This window comes from Mesocricetus auratus, unplaced genomic scaffold (assembly GCF_017639785.1).
Source record: "Mesocricetus auratus isolate SY011 unplaced genomic scaffold, BCM_Maur_2.0 Super-Scaffold_100021, whole genome shotgun sequence".
Lineage (NCBI taxonomy): Eukaryota > Metazoa > Chordata > Mammalia > Rodentia > Cricetidae > Mesocricetus > Mesocricetus auratus.
Window position 1 is genome coordinate 7,167,767 of NW_024429202.1, and position 24,806 is coordinate 7,192,572.

The following is a 24,806-nucleotide window of genomic DNA, read 5'->3' on the forward strand; positions in this document are numbered from 1 at the left end:
CTAGGGAGGCAATGGAACAGACAGATAGTTAAAGGAGGCTGAGGTGAGCCCCAAGGGCCATAGTGAGCTGATTCAACTTTTTGGAAGAGGTGTGATTCCCTGAAAGATCCAGTGACTTCCTGCTCTCTGCTTTTTCAAAGGGCACAGTGGACTCAAAGGAACATTTGGGCGGGTTGGCCTGGGGAGGCATTTCCAGGACCCAGGTATAGAAATAAAAATGATTACAGGACAGCAAGGACCGCAGACACTTGCAGAGCACTTGTGTGTGCCAGACACTCCGTGTTTCCATTCTGACTGCAGCCCTCGAAGCTGGGCAGTGTCGCCAACCTGATTTTAAAGACGAGGACACTGAGATCCAAGGAAGCTGTGAACTCAGCTAGGAAGTTCCAGAGCCAGGGGCTGAGTCTAGATAGTCCGGACCAGGGAGTTTATTTGGTGATTGACCTTTTTTTTTTTTTTTAAGGTTTAGTGTGTGTGCACGCGCGTGTGCTCACGTTTGTATACATTGTGTGTGTAGGTTCCCAAGGAGGCTAGAAGGAGAGCTAGATAAATAGGCATTTGTGAGCTGCCTGATGTTGGTGCTGTGTTCTAAACTCCAGTGCTCTGTATCAGAGGTTAAGAACAGTAAGTACTCTTTGGGGGCTGGAGAGATGGCTCAGCACTTAAGGGTGCTTCCAGAGGACCAGGTTCAATTCCCAGCATACATATACATGGCAGCTCACAACAGTCTGTAACTCCTGTTCCAGGGGATCCATACCCTTATCCAGGCAAAGCACAAATGTACATAAAATAAAAATAAATTAAGAAAAAAAGAGCAGTAAGTACTCTTAACCACTGAGCCATCTCTGCCACCCCAGTAGTTTTGTTGTTGCTTTGGAAACAGGATCTCACTCTTAGCCTGGGCTGGCTTGGAACTCATGGCCATCCTCCTACCTCAGCCTCCTAAATACTAGGATTACTACAGCTATAAGCCAACATGCTAGGCTTAATGTGTTCTGTTTGTTTCCAAGACCGGGTTTCTCTGTGTAACAGCCCTGGCTGTCCTGGAACTCGATCTGTAGACCAGACTGACCTTGAACTCAAGAGATCTACCTGCCTCTGCCTCCTGAGTGCTGGGATTAAAGACGTAGCCACCACATCAGGCTTTTAGTGTGTTCTTGAACGTTAAGCTTCACAGATGAGGGATTGGTTATTGTCAGGCAGGGAAGCAAGATACAAGTGGTGTGGAGGGTCCACATGTTCACCAACTACTGACCTCCCGGCCTCTTCTCCCCTCCCCCCCAATGTAGAAAGGGAGGTCCCAGAGTCCTGCACACCTTACATTGTCTGGAATGACGCTAGCTCGTTGCTGGCCACAATAGGAGATGTATAGTACCTCCTCTGTCCCCCTTCCTGTTTTACCTTAGCCAAACCAGTTCTCGAGGGTTGTTTGAAGCAGAGAGCCAGATGACCAGAGTGGTAAAGAACCCACCGATCAGCTTGAGCCAGACTCTGTCGCCTTTCATTCTCTTGTGTCCAGAGAGAACACAGGCTTCACAGGATTAATTAATTAATTAATTTATTTGCTATACTGGGGATTGAACCCAGGGCTGGGCAAGTGCTCTGCTGTGCAGCTCTGTGCCTGTACCTTTAACTTGAGTCAGTCTCCCTCAGTTGCTCAGGCCTCCTCCTCTTAGCCTCAGAGTAGCTGGATCACAGGTGCATGCCACCAAGGTCACTCAGTTTAGTGGGGTCTGTTGTTGTTTGACAGGGTCTTACTATGCAGTTCAGGCTGTCCTGGAACTCTCTACCCTCATTGCCACCATCCAAATTCAGGAATTACCGGTGTGCATAATACCCAGTTTTGTTTTAAGATTTCTTATTTTTAGGGAGGATACACAAGGAGGTAAACCCTGTCTGCAAAAGCCAAATAAACAAAAAAAGATTTATTACTTTTATGGGTGTTTGCCTTCCTGTATGTATGTGTACCATAGGTATTTTTGGTGTCCTTGGAGTCAGAAGAGGGCATTAGATCTGGAACTGGAGTTGCAGGCATTTGTAGGCTGCTACATGGGTGCTGGGGTTCTCTGGAAGTACAGCCAGTGCTCTTAACTGCTCTTCCATCTCTCCAGTAGCCACTCTCCTTTTGTTTGCTTGAGACAAGGTCTCACTAAGCAAGTCTCACTGGCCTGGAACTTGGTATGTAGGCCAGGCTGACTTTGAACTCAGAGGTCCACATGCGTCTGCCTCCCAAGTGCTGGGATTAGAGGTGTGTGCCACCACTGCCAAGCTAGGATTTTTATTAAACTAAGTTTCTGGTAAGCTGCTAAGACTTAAGAATGAATTTCTTTTCCTTTGTAATTGAAGGATATAGAATATTCAGTCATCTAAATGTACTCAATGAATTGTATGTTGCACACTGTGCTACTTCCCAGATGTCCTCAAGACATAGTGTTCCCATTGTCCAGAAGGAGCCTCATGTTGCCTCTCAGTCGACTCTTGAAACTAGGGCTAGAATCCGCTCCCCCTCCCGCGACTGAATTCAGCCTTGCACATAGTAGGCAGGTGCTCTTCCACTAAGCTAGATCTTTGGCCCCAATAACTACTTGTCTCTACTTTCTTATTTCTGTCACCATCCATCCAGTCACTTTTGCCTCCTTACGATGTGAACACTTTGAAGGCTGTGGATACACAGGTAGGACAGTAGGACTTTTTGGAGCTACACCACAGTTATCTCTGTCTGTCCCTGGCCTATCTGTCAGGGACAGCTTACTACCACTCCACAAATGTGAAGAGGCTAGGGATGGATGTCAAGGCCGCGTTGGGAGCATCTCTTGGAGATGGCTTCAACAGATTACTTTTGTGTCTAGGCCCCGCCCCAGCCTCAGACTCAACCACCATCATCCAACAAGCGTCCCAGCAACAGCACACCACCCCCAACCCAGCTCAGCAAAATCAAGTACTCAGGGGGACCCCAGATTGTCAAGAAAGAGCGACGGCAAAGCTCCTCCCGCTTCAACCTCAGCAAGAACAGGGAGCTACAAAAGCTTCCTGCCTTGAAGGGTACTCACAGAAGACGGGGGGATGGGCTGGGCTTGGGGGCCGTGAAGATTGGTTTAGGAGTCTGTCTTTGGGGGAAGGGTGTTCTATAGACACGGGGTTCGCTGTGACAAGGCACCAGGGGGCAGAGCGGTGGCAGGGGGAAGGGAAACCCGCAATAGCAATGGGATGTGTATGAAGATTGGCGGGGCACACCTGACAGCTGAGCTTCCGCAGACTCGCCAACCCAGGAGCGTGAGGAACTCTTCATACAGAAGCTACGCCAGTGCTGCGTCCTCTTCGACTTTGTGTCAGACCCACTCAGTGACCTCAAGTTCAAAGAGGTGAAGCGGGCAGGACTCAATGAGATGGTGGAGTATATCACCCACAGCCGTGACGTTGTCACTGAGGCCATCTACCCCGAGGCTGTCACCATGGTGGGCACAGGGGAAGGGTAGGAGAGGGGGAGAGGAGAGCCCCTGGGAAGCCCAGGCAGTGCTCTAAGTTGGGCTCACCCTCAGTTTTCAGTGAATCTCTTCCGGACGCTGCCACCTTCATCGAATCCCACAGGAGCCGAGTTTGACCCTGAGGAAGATGAGCCTACCTTGGAAGCTGCCTGGCCACATCTCCAGGTACCAGGGCAAAGGGACAGGATGGGTCTGGCTATAGGGCACAGGGTCATTCAGGACTGCAGTAAGGGGGCATCCTCCAGTCCTTGGGTCAGGTCTCAATGAAGCTTCTTTTCCTCCACAGCTCGTTTATGAGTTTTTCTTACGTTTCTTGGAGTCTCCAGATTTCCAGCCAAACATAGCCAAGAAGTACATCGACCAGAAGTTTGTACTTGCTGTAAGTCTGAACTCCCTGCCGTCCCATGAGCTGTAGCCCCACACGCCTTTACCTGTGCCCTGCCTGCTCCTTCCCCTCATTTTCATACACTGGGAGTTCTGCTGTGTCCAGTACAAGGCTCCCAAAGACACTTCCGGTGTAATTGGGGAAGAAAAGGAACGAGGTGCCTCTCTCCACTCAGTGGGTATGAGCATGCATACCCAGGTAGCACATTGAATGAGTTGTATAATAAATTCACTCTGCTTTTCAGAGACCCGACCCCAGATTTCTCCTGCCTAGAACCTTGTGACCCCAGCCCATTGCCTTCCCTGGCGGCTGCCTCATTCTCTGCCTTTCCTAACCTTTTGCTCCTAGCTCCTGGACCTATTTGATAGTGAGGACCCCAGAGAGCGGGATTTTCTTAAGACCATTTTACATCGCATCTATGGCAAGTTTTTGGGGCTCCGGGCATATATTCGTAGGCAGATCAACCACATCTTCTACAGGTGAGGCAATGAGCCCAGGCTTGGGAGCACAGATGTCCATCATGGTGGGATGGGAACAGGAAGGCAGGGAAGACTACAGAGCGTTGGAGTAGTGCCAAGAGGGTTGTCTTTCCTTAGGTTCATTTATGAGACTGAACATCACAATGGGATTGCCGAGCTCCTGGAGATCCTTGGCAGGTCAGTGCATGGGGGTGCACTGGAACCGCCATGGAACACTGGGGATGGGCGCACTGAGCTTGAATATAAGCCTTTGGTCCTAAAAGCATCCCTTGGCTTCCAGCATCATCAATGGCTTCGCCTTGCCCCTTAAGGAAGAGCACAAGATGTTTCTCATCCGTGTCCTGCTTCCACTCCACAAGGTCAAGTCCCTGAGTGTGTACCACCCTCAGGTGAGGAAGGGCTCCCTGCTGACAAAGGGTGGTGGTGAACCCTCTACACCTCCCCTGACAGAGGGTGATGGTGAACCCTCTACACCTCCCCTGACAGAGGGTGGTGGTGAACCCTCTACACCTCCCTTGCTGACATAGAGGGTGATGGTGAACCCTCTACACCTCCCTTGCTGACATAGAGGGTGGTGGTGAACCCTCTACACCTCCCTTGCTGACATAGAGGGTGGTGGTGAACCCTCTACACCTCACCTGACAGAGGGTGATGGTGAAGCCTCTACACCTCCCCTGACAGAGGGTGGTGGTGTGCCCTCTACACCTCCCCTGCTGACACAGGGGTGGTGAACCCTCTACACCTTCCCTGACACAGGGGTGATGGTGAACCCTCTACACCTCCCCTGCCGACAGAGGGTGGCGGTGAACCCTCTACACCTCCCCTTCCATTCTGGGCTCTCATCTGCCACTGAGTGCTGAGGCCTTCTAAGAACTGCATTTTCACTCCCATTTCCAACCTTTTACAGTTGGCATACTGTGTGGTACAGTTCCTGGAGAAGGAGAGCAGTCTCACTGAGCCGGTAATTTCCTTTCTGGGACCCCAGGCATCAGCGATGCTTGCCCATCTATACCTGTTGATTTTGTTTCTGTCATTTGTGGTACTGGCCGTCAAATCTAGGGCCTTGTACATTATCAGGCAAGAACTTTATGACTGAGCAAGAAACCCTAGCTCCAGTGTGTAACTACTGTATAACACTGTAAGTGGCCGCTCAGGAGGACTGAGAATGTGGCTTCCTTTCAAGGGAATCAAAACCTGTCTATAGAAATGACAGACTCAGCCGGGCGTTGGTGGCGCACGCCTTTAATCCCAGCACTCGGGAGGCAGAGGCAGGCGGATCTCTGTGAGTTCGAGACCAGCCTGAACTACCAAGCGAGTTCCAGGACAGCCTCCAAAGCCACAGAGAAACCCTGTCTCGAAAAACCAAAAAAAAAAAAAAAAAAAAAAAAAAAAAAAGAAATGACAGACTCTAGATATCCCCTATGTGGAAGGAAATGGCGATAGGGTGGGAGGCTGGGGGGGGGATGGTGGGAGGGCGCGTGAGGAGGGCAGGGAGTGGGAACTGGGATTGACATGTAAAACAAGCTATTTAAAATTAAAATAATAATAATAAAAAAACCTATCTATATACTCAGGAGACTAACCCAAGTCCGAGAAGCCGTGTGGTTAGCTGTGGTAGACGATAACCACAATAGAAGAGCTTTCCAGAGAACTGAGTGAGCAGTGTTAGGAGTTTTATCCTCACATCCTCTTCACAGGTGATTGTGGGACTTCTCAAATTTTGGCCTAAGACCCACAGCCCCAAGGAAGTGATGTTTCTGAATGAGCTAGAGGAGATTCTGGATGTCATTGAACCCTCGGAGTTCAGCAAAGTGATGGAACCCCTCTTCCGCCAGCTTGCCAAGTGTGTCTCCAGCCCCCATTTCCAGGTAAGACCAGAACCATATCTCCCAGACTCGGCAGAGCAGGTCTTGAGGACTGCAGGGAGTGCCCACTGCGTGTCACTTCTCCTTGCTAGGTGGCGGAGCGTGCGCTCTACTACTGGAATAATGAGTACATCATGAGCCTGATCAGTGACAATGCTGCCCGAGTCCTCCCTATCATGTTTCCTGCACTCTATAGGAACTCCAAAAGCCACTGGAACAAGTAGGGCACCGACCTTGGGCTGGTGGTGGGATCTGGGCATTCAAAACTCAGAGGGTGTAGAACTCGAGACGGGGATTTCACTGGCCACTCTGCAGCCAGAGCTGGTGCTCACCAGGTATCACTAAGTAGGTCCTCGAGATGGCTGCAAGAAAAGATGCTAACGAGACAGCCTGCAGTACCAGATAGCTGACCTGTTTCATACCACAGCCTGGGAGACCTAGGCTGGAGGGACCTACGTGACATGCTTTTGCAGACAGGCTTTCCTGCAGAAGGCAAGCGTAGTGTGGTGCTGACAGTCTTTACTGGGAAGCCACGGAGCCAGGATTAGTAAGGCCCATCAGATGCTCTCGGGCACATGATTTAGTAAAGAGTTAGCTGCTTCTACAGTGTAGAGCTTTGGAAAGGAACAGGAAGTGGAAAAGCTTTTGGCAGACACTTGAGCAAATTGGGGCTGTGGCACTAACGGCACTCTGGCCTCCTGCACATGTCTCTCTCTGGGCGGTAGGACAATCCATGGACTCATCTATAATGCCCTGAAGCTCTTCATGGAGATGAACCAGAAGCTGTTTGATGACTGCACACAACAGTACAAGGCAGAGAAGCAGAAGTGAGTCTCTCCTGCAGGATGGGGACCTACAGCTCCAGCTCGGTGTCCCCAACCCCAACCTGCTGTTCCTCCCCCAGGGGCCGGTTCCGAGTGAAGGAAAGAGAGGAGATGTGGCAGAAGATCGAGGAGCTGGCTCGGCTCAATCCCCAGGTGAGGCTCTTATGCCCCTGCCTGTCCTTTTACAGTAGAGAGAGGTTCCAGAAGAACAAGGCAAATAGGCTTGGAAGTGCTCACCGTGTCCATACCCTGCTCTCAGTATCTATGTTTGAAATGTTCACCGTGTCCGTACCCTGCTCTCAGTACCTGTGTTTGAAATGCTCACCGTGTCCATACCCTGCCTCTCAGTATCTATGTTTGAAGTGCTCACCGTGTCCGTACCCTGCTCTCAGTACCCTGAAATGCTCACCATGTCCATACCCTGCTCTCAGTACCCTGAAGTGCTCACCGTGTGCATACCCTGCTCTCAGTACCCTGAAGTGCTCACCGTGTGCATACCCTGCTCTCAGTACCCTGAAGTGCTCACCGTGTGCATACCCTGCTCTCAGTACCCTGAAGTGCTCACCGTGTCCATACCCTGCTCTCAGTACCCTGAAGTGCTCACCGTGTCCATACCCTGCTCTCAGTACCCTATGTTTCGAGCTCCTCCGCCGCTGCCCCCTGTGTACTCCATGGAGACAGAGACCCCCACAGCAGAGGACATCCAGCTTCTGAAGAGGACAGTGGAGACAGAGGCAGTGCAGGTGAGAGCACCAGGGGCAGGGGCAGGCTGGGAGGAGCAGGGGCAGGCTGGGAGGAGCAGGGGCAGGCTGGGAGGGGCAGGGGCAGGCTGGGAGGGAACAACAGCTCTGGGAGAGAGCAGACAGGCTAGCAGAGCCACAGAGAGAAAACTGAATTTCTTGGGAACTGGTCACCGTTTCTGGCCTTCTCCCTGTCCACACACAGATGCTGAAGGACATCAAGAAGGAGAAAGTGCTGCTTCGGAGGAAGTCCGAGCTGCCACAGGATGTGTACACCATCAAGGCACTAGAGGCGCACAAGCGGGCAGAAGAGTTCCTAACTGCCAGCCAGGAGGCTCTCTGACCCCTCCCTCCCCAGGGTGACAGCCCACCCAGCCCCTCCCTTCCACAGGGTGACAGCCCACCCAGCCCTTCCCTTCCCCAGGGCGACAGCCCACCCAGCCCTGGGACGCAGCCCGCCCTCACCCTCTGCTCCTTACTGGCTGACCTGGGGCAAAACAGCACCTCTCTGGCTACTCTAGAGGATGCAGGCACTGAAGCAGGGATGCCCAGGGCGCTCCCTCTTCTCCCCTAAATGTGTTCATGCCTCCCTGTGGCTAGTACAGACAGGCTGAGCACTGAGTGCTCAGTGCTTAGACAACCTGGGGGTGCCTGTCCCCCTGCCCTCCCAGCTACCTGAAACTGTTGTGAGAAACACACACACAGGGGTCACATGCCCCTCCCTCCCCTTCATCCTCATCCAAACTTGAGGTGTCTGTCCTCTCCCCTGCAGGGTAAAGCAGGAGATTGTTACATCAAGTTCCATTGGCCCCTGGAGTGAAGAGCTGGAGAACCAGCCCCCAGTAGCACAAATAGGCCCCAGCATTATGCAGGCAAGGGCTGGTGGTGTATTCCTTTCATCCTCAACCTAGCCAGGACAACACAGAGGTCAAAAAAGTATGTTATGGACACTAGATGAATATGGCCAGTGGACCAAGGTGGGGAGAATGGACCATCTACCTGGCCCTCAATGGCATGCAGCAGTCCTGGGATCACAAACATGGAAGGGACCACCCTGTGGCTGACTGCTTTCCTGTGCTGGTGGTTCCCATAGCTACAGAGAAGGAAGCAGGAGCAGTGCCCCAGCATGGCTCCTGCAGCACCTATTTATTTCCTGTTTATGCGGATGCTGGGCAGGCCGTCACCTGTACCCTTTGGGCACTCAGAAAAGCAAGGACCGGGAGGGCTGGGCCAGGTTTCAGGTACACAGGCAGTGCAGCTTCTGGCTGTGTACATAGGGTGCTTTATTCTCCACAGAGTGATACGTGCTAAGGTGGGTTGGGCTTGGGCCGGTGTCCCCATATGTACAGAACAGAATAAAGTGGGTCTCTGAGAGGTCTGATTTGCCTTGATGTGGAATGGGACATGGGAAGGTGGATGTTAAAACCAGAGTTGTGTTGGTCCTGTGCTGGTCCTGGTTTGCAATGTAGGGAGGAGACGGGCAGCTCTCTGTGTGGTTACTTCCAGGCAGGGGACGCCTGCCGGGCTTGGAGGGCTTTCTGTACTACATCTTCCCACTGAGCATCCGATATCTCCCGAGCCCAGGCAGGGACGCCTGGTGCAGGCAGGCTCACTCCAGCCATCGTCCTTTTCACCAGCTCCACGTGTTCTGAAAGCATAGCCACAGGCTGATTAGGGAATGGACGGTGGACCAGTTCCTCTCCCTATTTCCTGAATCAGGGAATTACCAACTCCACATTATTGTCAAGTCTAGCTAAGCATCCCACCTAGATTCTGAAAATCTGCTAACAAACTTCCTTCTAAGAGTAAGGTGGTAAGCCGGGCGTTGGTGGCGCACGCCTTTAATCCCAGCACTCGGGAGGCAGAGGCAGGCGGATCTCTGTGAGTTCGAGGCCAGCCTGGTCTACAGAGTGAGTTCCAGGACAGCCTCCAAAACAATACAGAGAAACCCTGTTTCGAAAAAAAGTAAGGTGGTGCGCTGAGACTTTTCTTACTGGTCTAAACCGATGTGTTTCCTTCATGGGTATTCGCAAATGAGAGGAGGAGCCTTTTTACCTGGGTCCATGGGGATAGAGCTGTGGCTGCTCAGTGCTGCAGCCCCCTCCTCTTCCTCATCCTCACTCTCTAACGGTGGGTCTGGCAAATGAAGTCCCAGGGCCTGCAGAAACAACGCCATTTGCACCCAGCTTGTGGTGCGTCCTGTCCCACCCTCTTTGGGACAATTCCTCCACCATACCTGGATGCGGTCTTGGATATCAGCAGCTCCATCCTCTCCCTCACCCACCGGGGCCAGCTCCACCTCCTCTTGTTCAGGGTCTTGATTGAGGGGCTGGTAGGAGTAGCCTGCTGGGCCTGCTCCGGTCTCCTCCTGCTCTTCCTCAGGTTCTTCACTGCTCCAATCCCCAGTTCCTTCTGTCGGACCCTGATGTGGCCCTAAGTCCTCAGTTTGATTGGGGAAGATACGTTCAGGGCCCATGGTGTCTCCCCCTAGAACTACTGCTGCCATCCGGGCAGGGGCTGCAAGGACAGAAAGGCAGGGTAGGGATGGGTGACACCAAGTCCGCTTTCGTACCGCGATCTGCAGTGTCCTTTTACATGCATAAAACCCGCTTCCCTCTCGCGGGCATCTTCCTACCTTCTCCCATCCCTTGTGCCTCCCCGCCTTAAGTCTGGGTTCTCATATTGAGCTCGAGCCCACCAGTCTTTAACTCTCCCGATTCCTGAATAAACAGACAACCCGAGGGCTTCACCGCTTCCGAAGACACCCTCGCCCCCTCCCGGCACGCCCCTCCCCGGCTCGGTCACTGCAGGTCGCCAAACTACCCACGATGGCGCGTCCCCGCCCCTCATCCCGTCTCTCCGGGACACCGCAGTATCGCCTGATAAAAAGCCCTTCAAGCCCATGGGCGCCCCTACAATGGCCCCAGCTGCAGAGTCCCCTACCCGCCCCCACTGACTCCTGGCGTTGGTGTTTCCTCGCGCCTCACCCTCTCAGAGCCCACAGCCGGACCCGCACCTTCACTTCCGGCGGGGCAGGACGCGCTATGGCTCTTAGTCCTCCAGCCCCGCCCCGTGCCCAAGACTGACGCAAGCGAGGACGAGAAGTCCGCCTCCGCCATCCCCTGCCCGGACCACAAAGAACTACATTACCCAATGGCCCTCGGGAGCGCGCCGTATTCTGCGCAGGCGCACCTCCTCCCGGCCCTCCCCTCCATCCCCCGTCTGCCCGTCCTGAGGTAACTTGCGGACTACAAGTCCCTGAGACTACAAGTTCCCGAAGGCGTCGGGCCCAGGGTTCTCACTGCACGTGCGCGTCCTGCTGCCCGCCGGAAGGACGAGCCTGGCAGTGTTTATCTCGTTGGGGACCGAGGAGTCGGTTGGCGCGCAACGGGCTCTAGGCTGCCAGCAGCGCGAGGACCCGCGGCCCCACCCCGGCCCGGCCTGGCAGGTAGTCTGGGATGGGGTGAGGGATGAGAAAGGTTGGAGGGTCTGGCGACGCCCAAGGCTGGTCCTGGCGTCGCGGGGGAGGGGCTGAGAAGGATGAGATGGCGGTGGGGAGGGAGCTAGGGGGATGCTGGGAAAGAGGAGAGTTAATGGACAGCGAAAGGGTTGGGGAAAATGGTCTGGAAGCGGGTGGGAGAGACCTGGTGGCTGGAGGAGGCGCAGAAAGAAACTGGACGAGTGTGTTCTGAAGAGAATCAGGAAGCTGAGCATAATGGCAGGGGGAGGGGACAGTGTCTGGCGCTGTGGGGGAGGGGCGGCCGAGAAAGGTGGAATAAACAGGAGTCGAGTCATACTCGGAGAGGAACGTCCACGGCTGGAGGGGCAATGAGCGTTTTCTTCCCTTCTGGAGGTGGACGAGCTAGAGGGGTCTGAGGGGAGAAGGGAAGGCAAGGGAACTGCAGAGCTCTCGGGAGACCGAGAAGGGAACGCTCGCGAGTGGAGAGCAAGCATTGCAAGCTGTCAGGGACGGGAGCGAACGTCAAGTGAATGGAAGGTTGAAAATGTAATGGTGGAGAATGCGGGAAACCCAGAGGCCCTGTTTAACCCCTGCCTTTGAGTTATTTCTCCTTATGAACGAAGATGATGGGCTCTTTGTCCGACTCTCAGGGATTGATAGTCTCATCTGTGCATTTTTAATTTTGAACTTGCCTTCAGGGGAGGGTGAAGGCTATGAGGGAAATTGATGTCCCCCCCCCTTTTTTTGGAGACAGGGTCTCACGGTACAGCTCTGGTGGCCTTGGCCTCATAGACATCCCAGCCTCCCCAGTGCTGAGACTAAAGGCATGCCCTGCCACACCTGCCTCGGGCTTCCCTTCTGAAAGCTTTCAGTCAGCTTTCCCCCACGCGCACGGATGAGAGTAATTTATGGCTGCTGCTGTTTCAGGTTTTGGTAGATGGCTTTTTAAAGCATACAGTGTAGGGCTGAGGGAGGCTGGCTGCCCAGCAGTGACAAGCCAACTGAAAGTCATGCCTGTCTCCTGCAAGGGACCTCCCTTGCCTCCCTCCTGAGGGTCTGCCTGCTCTCCTCTCTCCTCTCTGCCAGCGAGCAGATAGATTATCCACCCAAACCCAGCAGATGTCTCTTGGCAGAGCGTTGCCAGTTGGCAAAGGATTTGCCTGAAAGAACCCTAAGATGTACCCGTTATCACTAGGATGGCACGCTGTCTGAGAGGCCATGGCCCGTCTTATGTCTGGGGACCCTTGTCCTGTGCAGTGCGGTTTTGCTTTCCTTCCTTTAGAGACTTGACCGGGGAGAGCTGTTGGAAGTGACTTGTTCTCCAGCGATAGCAAGGTTGGGAAGTGGCAAGGGAGAGATCCTCTTCCCTCCCCCAACCCGAATACACACATACCTTTCTGGCTTAAGTTTCTAGTCCTGGCAGCATACGAGCTACAGCTGTCAAAGGAAGTCCTCGTGCCTGTGGGCACCCTGAGTGACCCCAGGGACAACGGATCAGCTTGACAAGAACTCTGTGAGGGGCTAATCAACCATGGTTACATGGAGTTCCCTGTCCTAGGTAGGGACACTGTTCTCCTCTAGAAGCCTAAAGCTTTCTACTTCAAGAACCTGTGCCAGCTCTCAGTGGACTGGCTGGGGCTGGCTGGGCTATTAATAGCTGGGAGGATTTGGAGATCCCTACCTTTAAGAGATGGAGGGAAATTCTTAGAGAGGTGGCGGTAAGCAGAGCCAGAAGCAAGAACACACCAGTATGGGAAGGGGCTTTGAGCTTGTTCCAAGCCAGAGACAGGGTGGAGTTGAAACCAGATTCTGAGCTGGCAGTCGGGTTAAGGTGGCCCCACCCTTCACTGTGGCAGAACACAGGGTCAGGGCTAGCGTCTTGACCTCTGCGGCTCCCCTGGGGCAGGGCCAGCCACCTGAGCTGTGACTAGTGTCCCTGAAGAGGGGTGGTGTGGGAGGGCCACCAGGGTGGCACTTGGAGGCAGAGTCTGGTCCTGGGCAGCCATATTGAGCTGAGCAGAAGCCTTGTCTGAGGAGCCTCCGGCCTGACTTTTGTACAGGTGGCAGAGGCAGCAGGCCGTGCTGGGGGCATGTTCCTGTAGCCTGTGGTCCAGGGGATGTTACGGTGGACAGTGCATCTGGAGGGCGGGCCACGCAGGGTGAACCATGCTGCAGTGGCTGTCGGGCACCGAGTGTACTCCTTCGGGGGCTACTGCTCCGGTGAAGACTACGAGACACTGCGTCAGATAGACGTGCACATTTTCAATGCTGGTAAGCCACTCTGGCACCTTTGCTGGGCTCCCACATCAGGGAGGGAGTGGGCACCTGAATGAAATTGGGTGGTGGTCTCTGTGGCGGGGGGGGGGTTGGGTAAGAACGTTTGGTTTAGGGTAAGGTGACAGCCTGGAGGGAGGTCCCAGGGCTGAGCAGAACTGTGCCCACAGTGTCCTTACGATGGACAAAACTGCCGCCAGTGAGGCCTGCTGTCCGAGGGCAGGCTCCTGTTGTACCCTATATGCGGTATGGCCACTCAACCGTCCTCATCGATGACACAGTCTTCCTTTGGGGTGGGCGCAATGACACAGAAGGGGCCTGCAACGTACTCTATGCCTTTGATGTCAGTGAGTATGGCTGCACATGGCGCCTTGGGGCTGAGAAGGGGGCGGTTGGGGGAGCATTGGAGAAGGGAAGGCCAGAAACGAGGCGGGTGTGTCAGCTGACCCGCGCCATTCTCTTACCTCTTTCAAAAGATACTCACAAGTGGTCTACACCCCGAGTGTCAGGCACAGTTCCTGGGGCCCGGGATGGACATTCAGCCTGCGTCCTGGGCAAGATCATGTACATTTTTGGGGGATATGAACAGCTGGTAAGTCTGGAAAAACTACAGGTTTATGTCAAAGGGAGCAGAGGATTAAAGAGTAACCAGTGACACCCCTGTTTTTTCTTTGTCATCACTCAGGCAGACTGCTTTTCCAATGACATCCACAAGCTGGACACCAGCACTATGACATGGACCCTTGTTTGCACAAAGGTCTGTCCTTTGTTCCGTCACACCCCGCCTTTTGTTGAAGCCCTAGGAAGCTTCCCCTGCCTGAGCCCTGGCTGATGCTCTTCCCCATCTCTGATCTTGGCTAGGGTAACCCTGCACGATGGAGGGACTTCCATTCAGCCACCATGCTGGGCAATCACATGTATGTGTTTGGGGGCCGTGCTGACCGCTTTGGCCCATTTCATTCCAACAATGAGATTTACTGCAACCGAATTCGCGTCTTTGACACCAGAACTGAGGCCTGGCTCGACTGTCCGCACACTCCAGTGCTGCCTGAGGGGCGCAGGAGCCATTCAGCCTGTGAGTGTCTGTTGTGTTGTTGTGAAGTACCTGTGCTGTCCCGTTTGCTCCTGACATGTGTCTGCCCTTCCAGTTGGCTACAATGGGGAGCTGTACATCTTTGGCGGGTATAATGCAAGGCTGAACCGGCACTTCCACGACCTCTGGAAGTTTAACCCCGGTAAGGAACCTTACCCTTGGGGGGTGGGGGTAAAGGGCAGGGAGGTGGGAGGAAAGGAATAACCCAGTAAGTGTGGGCCCGGGGTGGGCTGCGTGTAGAGACGTCCTGGTTGGCGAGGTACTGAACCTCTATGAACTTCTCTTTAGGGTCCTTTACTTGGAAAAAGATTGAACCAAAGGGGAAAGGGCCATGTCCCCGCCGACGCCAGTGTTGCTGTATTGTTGGTGATAAGATTGTCCTCTTTGGGGGTACCAGGTTAGGAGAGGGAGGTAACAAGAGGGGGAGGTGTGTGAGTGGGGTCTTGTGGGTAGTTCTGCCACCCACTGCTTCCTCTTTGTGTCTGTGCAGCCCCTCTCCCGAGGAAGGCCTGGGAGATGAGTTTGACCTCATAGATCACTCTGACTTACACATCTTGGACTTTAGTAAGTACCTATTTCTGCTGTCAGGTTCTGTGTCTCTGGGTGATGACCAGAGTGGGACCTTTCCTTTGCTCTGACTGTCCTTCAACTCTCCGTTAAAGGCCCGAGTCTGAAAACTCTGTGCAAACTGGCCGTGATTCAGTATAACCTGGACCAGTCCTGTTTGCCCCATGACATCAGGTAAAGCAAGTAGTTGCACAGGAGGGGTTGCTGGGGGTGAGTGGCCGCGCAGGTGTGACCTCATTAGCTCAGGCTCAACATGCAGAAGACAGACATTTCTATTTGCTGGAGGTGAAATTTTTGTGAGGAACAAGGGAGGAAAAAGTGCAGCCATCGTGTGACAACTGTCATCTCTGTGAAAAACCCTTTGAGTTTTATAGCCATGCTCAGAAAGCCTGTTTCCTCGTGGTTTTGTCTGGCTGACGGCAAGGGGAAGAGACTCTGGACCCCTTAGTTCCAGAAGTGAGAAAGGCCCTGCTTCCTTGCCTCTGAATTCAAGTATCAAGTTCAAATCAAGCACCAGATGTCACTCCATGTATCGTTTTCTCTTGCTGGCTGTTGAGACAGCCCCTACTCCTTGAGCCAATTCTTACTTGCTAAAGTGTGTGTGTCCTTTGGTGACACAGGGCTTATAGGCTGACCTGGTGAATCCCAGGTGCAGGTACCTTAATACTGAGTACATGGCTTAGTGTCTTGGTATAAGTGACTGTCTCCTAAGACTTAGTGGAATGATAGGTTGTTGAAAACATAATTTAATTTGGTGGGGTGGGTGGGAAAGGCTTTAGGCCCCCTAAATTTTAGGGAGATGGGAATAGCAAGCATGGTATGCTTACCCAGGGGCTGGCATTCAGGGATCTGTAAACATAAACAGGAAACCCACAAGAGCTTGGAGGTGGATGAGTAGGTGGTGTTGGATTTAGTGGTCATGGGCGGGGTCTGGTGGTTAAACCCCAAAGGGCTGTAAGGAAGAGGTGGCTGTGGGGAGCTGGAGGGGCTGCTGTGTTCATAGCTTTGTCCAAAGAACTCTGAGCTTGCCGTAGAGACCGCCTCTTCTGTCTTCCCTGCCCCTCGTTCCCTTCCAGGTGGGAGCTCAATGCCATGACCACCAACAGCAATATCAGCCGCCCCATTGTCTCGTCCCACGGATAGGAAGAACGGCGTGCCGTGCGTGCGCGCTGCCTCCCCTCCTGAGCCTGCTCTTGTCTCCATGCCCTGCCTGTGTCACCTGCCTGCCCCTTTGGACCCTGGACTCAGTATACCTCCACGTGGAGTTGATGGACTAGAGGTGTTTTCTGTGCTGTGAATTCAGTGGGGAGTTGTGGGGGGAGGGCTCTCCTCCTCCCTTGGGCCGAGGGCCCCTTCCCTTGGTGCTCTGTTCCCATCCACCTCCCTCCGCGGCTCCTGGGCCTTTGCTCTGACCCAGGCCAGCTGGGTAGCCAGGCTGTGCTGGAAAGTGGGGAGAAGAAGCCAGCAGTGTCGGAGCCTCAGGAGCTTCCCTCAACTCGTGACCATCCCTCTCCCTGCTTGAGCATCTGCCTGGGAGCTGAGAGGAGCCCCAGCTGTTGGCATGAAACCCCCACCCCCCACCCCGGCCCCCGGGGGTGTCGACCAACAGTCAGCTTCTCCCATCCTCGAGCTGTCGCTGTACCCCCGAAGATCAGCCAGCTCTGGTTTTATAAAATATAAAACCTCAAAACGTGTCATGTTTCTGGGGACTACCATGGAGTTGGCAGGTTCTGGCTTGGCAGCCTAACATTTGAAGAAACCCTGTGGCACTGGGTACCGAATCCACCCCAGAATTTAGGTCTGGCTGGTACAGAGCTGCGCTTCTTCCTGCCAGAATCCTCACCACATTGGCTCAGGCTTCCGGAAGGGGTGGGGCTTGGGCGTCTTAGTAAGCGGAAGCGGTGTCTGTCTTCGTCCGGACTACACAAAACATGCCCAAAGCTGGAGCTAGTGCTGGGGCCCGAGGTTCCCGCGGAGCTATTAAGCAGAGCAGGCGCATGGCAGGCGACCAGCCGAAGGGTGAGGGCCTGGGGTTGGCGGGAGTGCGAGGCGTCTGGCTGCGGGATCGGAAGGCCACCCTGAGCATCGCGGTTCAGTGGAGGAGGAGAGGGAGCACTCCCGGCGTTACGACGTTCAAGGAACTTTCTTGCTTTTGTTTTCCTGAATGTTATGGCAAAGGGTTACTGGGAGGGTGTCTCAAGGTGTAGCCCAGGCCAATTTCGAACTCTTGGCAGTCCCGCCTGAGCCTCCCAAGTGCTAGGATTGTAGGCATAAGCCTGCAGACCGGGTCTGGGCAGATCCTCAAAAGTGGGATGAGGCTCCTTCCTAGAAGGTTTAGTAGAGGGATGTAATTAATTTAGCCCTAATTAAGCTGTATGCAGGCACTTGGAGATAAAGAATAGTCAAACAGCAAAGCCAATTACCTCTAAGAAAAGGTATTTAGAGCCGGGCAGGGGGCACACACCTTTAATCCCAGCATTGGGATACAGAGGCAGGCAGATCTCTTTGAGTTCAAGGCCAGCCTGGTCTATAAAGCAAGTTCATGGACAATCAAGGTGGTTACCCAGAGAAACTCTGTCTCAAAAGAAAAAAAAAAGTGTTTAGGCCAGGCTAGCACACCGCTGAGCTGCTTCCCGCAGTCTGGAGGCTGAGGTGACCAGATTTGGGTGCGCATCAAACAGGCCTGGTCTCCATTGTGGAGCTCCAGGCTAGCTGAGCAAATGGAAGCCCCTGGAGAGCTTTGAGTTCAGGAATGACGTGATAATTACTTCGCGGAGTGACACAGTTTTCTTTTTTTGTGTGTGTGCAAAATGGGCTATGAGTTGATTGACCTCTCTCCCTGCAACAAGGTGAGGTGTCAAGTAGCCAAATTAGCTGGAGAGCTGGATGTTAGTGTTGCAGCCTGTGCTGTCTAGCAATAGTAATGATGATTCTGGGATCTGGGATTGGAAAGGATGAGGATAGGATGAATCTGCTATGTGTCTGGGGTTTCTCTCTCTGTGTGTGTGTGTATGTGTGTATGTGTGTATGCGCGCGCGTACGCACGTACTACAGTGAGGATGTAGAGGTCAGAGGACATCTTTAGAAGTCTCTCCTCCACCTAAACCATGGTGATTCCAGGCTCTAACTCCAGTGATCAGGTGTGGCAGCATGTCCCTTTACCTGCCGGACCATCTCTAGCCTGACGAAGGCTTTCCTGCTGTTGGGAGGTCCTGACCTGGGCTGTGTGACCTTTCCCTCCAGCAGACACATCCGACATGTCATTTGAGGAGCTGTTGGAGTTGCAGAGCCGCGGGGGACCCAAGGCTTGTAAGCAGGTGGTAGCTGGAAGGAGCCCTGAGAAGCAGAGCCCCAAGCCTGTGTGTGTTGCAGATAAGCACCGGTGAGGAACTTGCCCTCAGAGTCAGCAGACACCCAGGGCCTTGGCTACATGTCTGTGACTAAGACTGGAGTATACTTATCCTGACCTTCCATTTCTCCTTAGGCCTCTGGAAATGTCAGCCAAAGTTCGAGTGCCATTCTTACGCCAGGTTGTTCCCATCAGTAAGAAGGTGAGGAAAGGACAGGGAGAAGGCCCTTCCTTAGAGAAAGGTCTAAACAAGTCCTTTATACTCTCTCTCCTCTTTCAAAAGGTAGCCCGAGACCCCCGATTTGATGATCTATCAGGGGAATATAACCCTGAGATATTTGACAAAACTTACCAATTCCTGAACGATATCCGAGCCAAAGAGAAAGAGGTATGTAATATGACACTGGTTTCTCCTCTCTTGGAGGTGGGAACTGGAGTACATGTGGGGCAGTTGGGAGCAGGAATGGGAAGCATATTGGTAGGGAGGTTTGTTTTGCTGTTAGTTCATCAGTTTTGTGACTGTGTAATCAAGTTGCTTAGTTCCCTTTGCTTCAGTTATTTTTTATTTTTTTATTTTTTGGTTTTTCGAGACAGGGTTTCTCTGTGGCTTTGGAGGTTGTCCTGGAACTCACTCTGTAGACCAGGCTAGTATCGAACTCACAGTGATCCTCCTGCCTCTGCCTCCCTAGTGCTGGGATTAAAGTCGTGCGCCACCAACGCCCGGCTAAATGGATATAATTTAAAGTTGATACATGCTATTAATATTTATGGGGTAGGATGGCATCTCAGTCTGTATTTAGTGTTTAATAATCAAAGTAATTGCCATAGGTATCACTTCTCATATACATAGGATCATTTCTTCGTGTTGGGAACAGTCTAAATCATCTCGTTGTCTATTTTGAAATACTCAGTTAAGCTAGGCTTAACAGCGCATAGTTACAATCCTAGCTACTTTGGGATGTGAGGCAGCATGATAGAGAATGTGAGGCTACCCTGGACCGTGAGACCTATCTCCCTACCCTCCATAGAAAGAGTGAACAAAATAATAGATTCAGTTACTTGTCAACCATAGTAATCTGATGTACTGTCAATCCTTAGAAATTATCCTCCCTGCTCAGCTGCATGCCTGTGCTGGTTAATTACTTCTTTGCCTATCCCATCCTCCCCACTCCCTCTGTAGGCTGTCATAGCCACTGTTTTGTACTTCTTGGAAATTGACTATGGCATCTGTATATAAGAATATAAGACTTTGCGGGTCAGTGATGGTGCACGCCTTTAATCTCAGCACTCAGGAGGTAGAGGCAAGCAAATCTCTATGAGTTCAAAGTCAGCCTAGTCTACAGAGTGAATTCCAGGACAGCCAGGACTATACAGAGAAACTCTGTGTCTAAAATCAAAAGAAAAAAAAAATTCCCCGCATTCAAGAGGCAGAGGCAGGTGAATCTCTGAGTTCAAGACTGGCCTGGTCTACAAAGCAAGTTCCAGGACAGTCAGGACTATACAGAGAGATCTGGTCTCAAAAAAAAAAAAAAACAAAAAACAAAAAAAAAAAACAAGAAAGAATATGTGATAACTCTGTAGCTGATTACACTTATCATAATGTTGCTTCAGTATTTATTTATTTGTGTGTAGGTCTGCATGTTTTACCCTTTGACTGTGGAGGTCAGATGATAACTTGCCAATTTTAGCTCTTTCCTTCAACTATGTGTGTTGTAGAGATCCAATCAGGCCATCAGGCTTGTGTGGCAAGTGCCTTCACTCATTTAACCATTTTTCCTCCTTTCCTTTAGTTTGCTTCCTTCCTTCCTTCCTTCCTTCCTTCCTTCCTTCCTTCCTCCCTCCCTCCCTCCCTCCCTCCCTCCCTCCCTCCCTGCCTGCCTCCCTGCCTGCCTGCCTGCCTGCCTGCCTGCCTGCCTGTTTCTTTGGAGTTTTTGGTTTTTTTTTTAATTTGTTTTGTTTTGAGACAGATCTCACTATGTAGCTCTGGCTGTCGTGGAATTCACTATTTAGATCTGGTTGGGATCCCCCTGCCTCTGCCTCCCAAGCTCTGGAATCAAAGGTATGCACCACACCTGGCTGCTTTAGTTTTCTAACCCTGAAAAGGGTAAAAAGGGATAAAAATGTATGTGAGCAGGGATGACTGAGTTCAAATTCCCTAAACATTGACAAGCTTTGTGTGGTTACCTGTGGGCCTGTGATCCCAGGTGTGGTCACCTGTGGGCCTGTGGTCCCAGGTGTGGTCACCTGTGGGCCTGTGATCCCAGGTGTGGTCACTTGCGCGCCTGTGATCCCAGGGCCCCACTCCCTTTGAGTGTGCATGGGCACGCACACACACAGCCACACAGTTACTTTAAAGAGAGAGAGAAAGAAGTGCTTACTAAGAGAAAGGGCCAGGGCTGGGAGTTTTAACTCAGTGCTAGAATTTTATATACTTAGTACTGTGGGAGAGCCTCAGACACCTCCCACCACACACATTGTTTATTGCTGTGTTAACTTCTGGGAACCTTTTCTAACTATGCTTGGCACAGAGTGTTAACTATGCTGTTCTTTTTACCCCGTGGAGCTTGTGAAAAAGCAGTTGAAGAAGCACCGATCAGGGAAGGAGCATGAGAGGCTGCAGCAGCTGCTCCATCGAATGGTGAGGGCGCCGGCCGCAGGGGGTGGTGAGCAGTTTCAGTGTCCCTCCTGTTCACACACCCATCCACCTCACCTCTGACCCTCAGGAACAGCAAGAAATGGCACAGCAGGAGCGAAAGCAGCAGCAGGAGCTGCGCCTGGCCTTGAAGCAGGAGCGGCGGGCTCTGGCACAACAGGGTCATCGGCCGTACTTCCTGAAGAAATGTGAGCGGGGCCAAGCTCTGGAAAGCCTACTAGAGGGACGGGTTTGTGGCTAGGTATCAGGCGAGGGTCCTTGAGTGGAGGAAGTGGGAAGAGCAGGGAAGTGTTGTGTCTCAGTCTTGTATCTGTGCTTGTGGGGAACCCGAGGGTAGCTTAGGTGTAGGGTTGCTCACCTAGCATTCGTTAAGCCCTAGGCTTGACCCTAGCACAACATGAAACAAGAATAGTGCATATGCTTGCAGTCTCAGCACTTGTAAAGGTTGTCCTTGGCTGTGTAGAATTTGGAGACTGATTTGGACTAGAGTCCCTGCCCCGCCACCAAAAAAAACAAAGAACCAAGTCAGTGACTGTCACTTTTACCTCTGTCTTGTCATATTTTGTTCCCACTCATATGCCCATCTTGGTTCAGATGACCAAGATGTGAGTCATAAAATGTTAGCCTAGAGGCCAGGCTTGGTAGGGTATACCTTTTTTTTAAAAAAATGTTATTTATTATCAAGTATACAGTGTTCTGCCTGCAGGCCAGAAGAGGGCACCAGATCTTGTTACAGATGGTTGTGAGCCACTATGTGGTTGCTGGGAATTGAACTCAGGACCTCTGGAAGAGCAACCAGTGCTCTTAACCTCTGAGCCATCTCTCCAGATCTGGTAGGGTATACCTTTAATCCTAGCACCCGAGAGGCAGGAGTACTCAGATCTTTAGGAGTTCAAGGCCAGCATAATAAGGTCTACATAATAAGGTGTACAAAGTTAAGACCCTGTCTCCAGAAAGGAAAAGTTAGCTTAGGCAGTGATATTTGATGTACAGTGGTAACACACTTGCTAGCATGAGGAAAATGCTGGATTCATTCCTAACATTAGGGGATAAAAGCTGGCTCACTGGGCTATTAATAGAGCCCTTGTCTAGCATCCATGAAGCTGTTTGATTACCAGCAGCAGCACACACAACACAGCAGCACACGTACACCATGGCTCTTAACAATATGACCCTTTTTTTGTTTTCGTTTTTTGAGACTGGGTTTCTCTGTGGCTTTGGAGCCTGTCCTGGAACTCGCTCTGTAGACCAGGCCGGCCTCGAACTCACAGAGATCCACCTGCCTCTGCCTCCCTAGTGCTGGGATTAAAGGCGTGTGCCACCAATGACTGGCCCAACCCGGCTCTTAACAACAGCATAAGGGGTCACTGATGTGAGACCAAGAAATAAGGTCTTCACCCTTTGCTCACCAGCTTGCTCTCTTTTTATCTAGCTGAGGAGCGCCAGTTGGCCCTGGCTGAGAAGTTCAAGGAGCTGAAACGCAGCAAGAAGCTGGAGAGTTTCTTGAGTCGGAAGAGGCGCCGGAACGCAGGCAAGGACAGGAAGCATCTCCCTCTGAGCAATGAGTAGTAAGGAGCTGTCCCAGGGAGACAAGTGTCACAAGTACCCTGCGCTAGACTGTCTCAGAAGACTGGTGTGCTCTTGGACTGTGCAAGGGCTCTTCAGCAACAGGCGCTCAGCCTTCGCCTGTCAGACTCCTTTCTCCATCTCCTTCATCGTGTTCTCCTTCCGTCCTTTTCCTTAGGCCAGTGATTCAACATGGGGTATGTTCACCACTCCTGGAAAGGGACTTTAAAGAGCCATTTTGGAAACATGCTTTTTACTCATTTATTTTGTGTTGTTGTTTCTGTTGGTTTGTTTTAATTATGTGTATGTACCTGTGTGTAGGTATGTGCACATGAGTGCAGGGACCTTTGATGGGCAGAAGCATTGATTTCCCCTGGAGCTCGAGTTTCAGGCGGTTGTGAGCTGTCCAGTTTGGGTGCTGGGTACCAAACATGGGTCTTCTGCAAGAACAAAACACATTTGATCACTGAGCCATCTCTACAGTACCTCCTCTTTTATATATTTATTATTATTTATTTTTTATTGGTGTTTTGCCTATATGAGAGTGTTAGATCCTAGAGCCACAGAGAGTTGTGAGCTGCCATGTGGATGCTGGGAATTAAACCTGGCTCCTCTGGAAGAGCAGTCAGTGAGTATTCTTAGCCGCCGGGGGGGGGGGGGGGGGGGTGTTATCTCTCCTGCCACCCCTATCCTTTTGTTTTGTTTTTGTTTCTGAGACAGGATTTCTCTATCTAATAGCCCTGGCTGTCCTGGAATTCACTCTGTAGACCAGGCTGGCCTCAAACTCAGAGATCGACCTGCCTTTGCCTCCTGAGTGCTGGGATTAAAGGCAGTGTGCACCACCACTCAGTCCCATTTTTGTTTTTAATGGAAGACCTAGAATTACTGTGTTAGTGGGCCCTGGGTCAGGATCTACAGTGTGAGAAATGAAATAAATCCATATTAAGTCTCGGCCCTGCAAAGATGTCTAAAGTGTGCAGCCTACAGTCACCTAGTTTTCCACAGTGAGGTGTGGGGGGGTAGTATATTAGCCAGTGCTTTTCACACATACACCTGAGAGGAGACTTAGGTCCATGACCATTGGCTTCCCTTGCACTGGGGCTCATACCTCGTGAGGCAGACATTGGCTGCAGCCGTGTGTCTGCATGGTAGGATTGTCAGTATGTGCCCTCACACTCCTCCTCAGGACATTAAAAAGAAAGTCACTGTAGTTCTATGTGTGGTTTTTACTGCTGTGTTAAAGCACCACAACCAGCCGGGTGGTGGCACACCTTTAATCCCAGCACCGGGGAGGCAGAGGTGGGTGGATCTACAGCATTAGTTTCCAGGACAACCAGGGCTGCACAAAGAAGCCCTGTCTTGAAAAACAAAATCCCTCAACCGGGGGGTGGAGAGATGGCTCAGAGGTTAAGAGCACTGGCTGGTCTCCCAGAGGTCCTGAGTTCAATTCCAAGCAACCACATGGTAGCTCACAACCATCTGTAATGAGATCTGATGCCCTCTTGTGGTGTGCAGGCAAACATGCAGACCAAACCCTGTATACATAATAAATCAATAAATCTTAAAAAAACAGAAACAAAAAACACAACCAAAAGCCATTTGGGGAGGACAGCGTTTATTTCATCTTACAGCTTGTGAGGGACGTCAGGAGAAAAACCAAAGCAGGAGCCAAAGTGGAGGCTGTGGGAGAACTCTGCTCACTGGCTCGCTCTCTATGGCCAGTTCAGTCGGCTTCTTTTTTTCTTTTACTTTTTTTTCTTTCTGAGACACGGCTTCTCTTTGTGGCCCTGGCTGTCCTGGAACTCAATCTGTAAACCACGGTGGTCTCAACACAGACATCCATCTGCCTCTGTCTCCCCAGGGCTGGGGTAAAGGTATGCAACGCCATGCCTGGCCTCAGCTTGCTTTCTTACACCACCCGAGACCATCTACCCAGGGGTGATAGCACCCACTAATGAGCTGGACCCTCAAACATCAGTCACCAGTCAGGACAATGCCCCACAGACTTACCTAAAGGTCAGTCCGTGGAAGCATTTTCTCAATTAAGGTTCCTTTTCAGAAGATCC

At 52.0% G+C, this 24,806-nt stretch overlaps 4 protein-coding genes across 15 annotated transcripts in view; 3 read left to right on the forward strand and 1 right to left on the reverse strand.

Moving 5' to 3' along the window:
* Positions 1-9,152, forward strand: part of Ppp2r5d (protein phosphatase 2 regulatory subunit B'delta) — a 23,605-nt gene extending 14,453 nt beyond the window's left edge. For both annotated transcript variants that reach the window (XM_005072358.4, XM_005072359.4), the window contains exons 3-16: positions 2,850-3,042; positions 3,256-3,455; positions 3,540-3,650; positions 3,772-3,864; positions 4,219-4,349; positions 4,467-4,526; positions 4,630-4,738; positions 5,257-5,310; positions 6,047-6,217; positions 6,307-6,434; positions 6,940-7,041; positions 7,119-7,191; positions 7,665-7,781; positions 7,984-9,152. In XM_005072358.4, coding sequence (XP_005072415.1) covers positions 2,850-3,042; positions 3,256-3,455; positions 3,540-3,650; positions 3,772-3,864; positions 4,219-4,349; positions 4,467-4,526; positions 4,630-4,738; positions 5,257-5,310; positions 6,047-6,217; positions 6,307-6,434; positions 6,940-7,041; positions 7,119-7,191; positions 7,665-7,781; positions 7,984-8,121 — 1,680 coding nt within the window. In that variant the 3' untranslated portion in view covers positions 8,122-9,152. The remainder of the gene's footprint in view (positions 1-2,849; positions 3,043-3,255; positions 3,456-3,539; positions 3,651-3,771; positions 3,865-4,218; positions 4,350-4,466; positions 4,527-4,629; positions 4,739-5,256; positions 5,311-6,046; positions 6,218-6,306; positions 6,435-6,939; positions 7,042-7,118; positions 7,192-7,664; positions 7,782-7,983) is intronic.
* On the reverse strand, positions 9,010-14,065 carry Mea1 (male-enhanced antigen 1). Of its 9 annotated transcripts, XM_040729437.1 has the most exons (5): positions 12,920-12,937; positions 12,632-12,708; positions 10,015-10,295; positions 9,834-9,936; positions 9,010-9,426 (listed from the first exon to the last, which is right to left on the reverse strand). In XM_040729437.1, the coding sequence occupies exons 3-5, from the start codon at positions 10,282-10,284 to the stop codon at positions 9,275-9,277; spliced, it is 525 nt and encodes a 174-aa protein (XP_040585371.1). In that variant the 5' UTR covers positions 10,285-10,295; positions 12,632-12,708; positions 12,920-12,937; the 3' UTR covers positions 9,010-9,274. The 9 variants fall into 9 exon arrangements, with proteins under 9 accessions (XP_040585371.1, XP_040585372.1, XP_040585373.1 ...); XM_040729438.1 differs by lacking the exons at positions 12,632-12,708; positions 12,920-12,937 and adding an exon at positions 13,977-14,065; XM_040729439.1 differs by lacking the exon at positions 12,632-12,708 and having other exon boundaries at positions 12,920-13,036.
* On the forward strand, positions 11,021-16,862 carry Klhdc3 (kelch domain containing 3). 2 transcript variants are annotated; one of them, XM_005072356.4, is made up of 11 exons: positions 11,021-11,226; positions 13,299-13,509; positions 13,683-13,859; positions 13,989-14,104; positions 14,198-14,269; positions 14,374-14,587; positions 14,661-14,747; positions 14,894-15,002; positions 15,096-15,169; positions 15,268-15,346; positions 16,249-16,862. In XM_005072356.4, the coding sequence occupies exons 2-11, from the start codon at positions 13,356-13,358 to the stop codon at positions 16,313-16,315; spliced, it is 1,149 nt and encodes a 382-aa protein (XP_005072413.1). In that variant the 5' UTR covers positions 11,021-11,226; positions 13,299-13,355; the 3' UTR covers positions 16,316-16,862. The 2 variants fall into 2 exon arrangements, with proteins under 2 accessions (XP_005072413.1, XP_021084241.1); XM_021228582.2 differs by lacking the exon at positions 11,021-11,226 and adding an exon at positions 12,659-12,796.
* Positions 16,863-16,913: 51 nt separating this feature from the next.
* Positions 16,914-23,004, forward strand: Rrp36 (ribosomal RNA processing 36). Of its 2 annotated transcripts, none has more exons than XM_005072460.4 (7): positions 16,914-17,191; positions 18,416-18,554; positions 18,657-18,723; positions 18,805-18,909; positions 21,085-21,159; positions 21,245-21,362; positions 22,607-23,004. In XM_005072460.4, exons 1-7 carry the CDS (start codon positions 17,104-17,106, stop codon positions 22,741-22,743), a joined length of 729 nt encoding a protein of 242 aa, XP_005072517.1. In that variant the 5' UTR covers positions 16,914-17,103; the 3' UTR covers positions 22,744-23,004. The 2 variants fall into 2 exon arrangements, with proteins under 2 accessions (XP_005072517.1, XP_012970585.1); XM_013115131.3 differs by having other exon boundaries at positions 18,419-18,554.
* Positions 23,005-24,806: the final 1,802 nt, after the last annotated feature.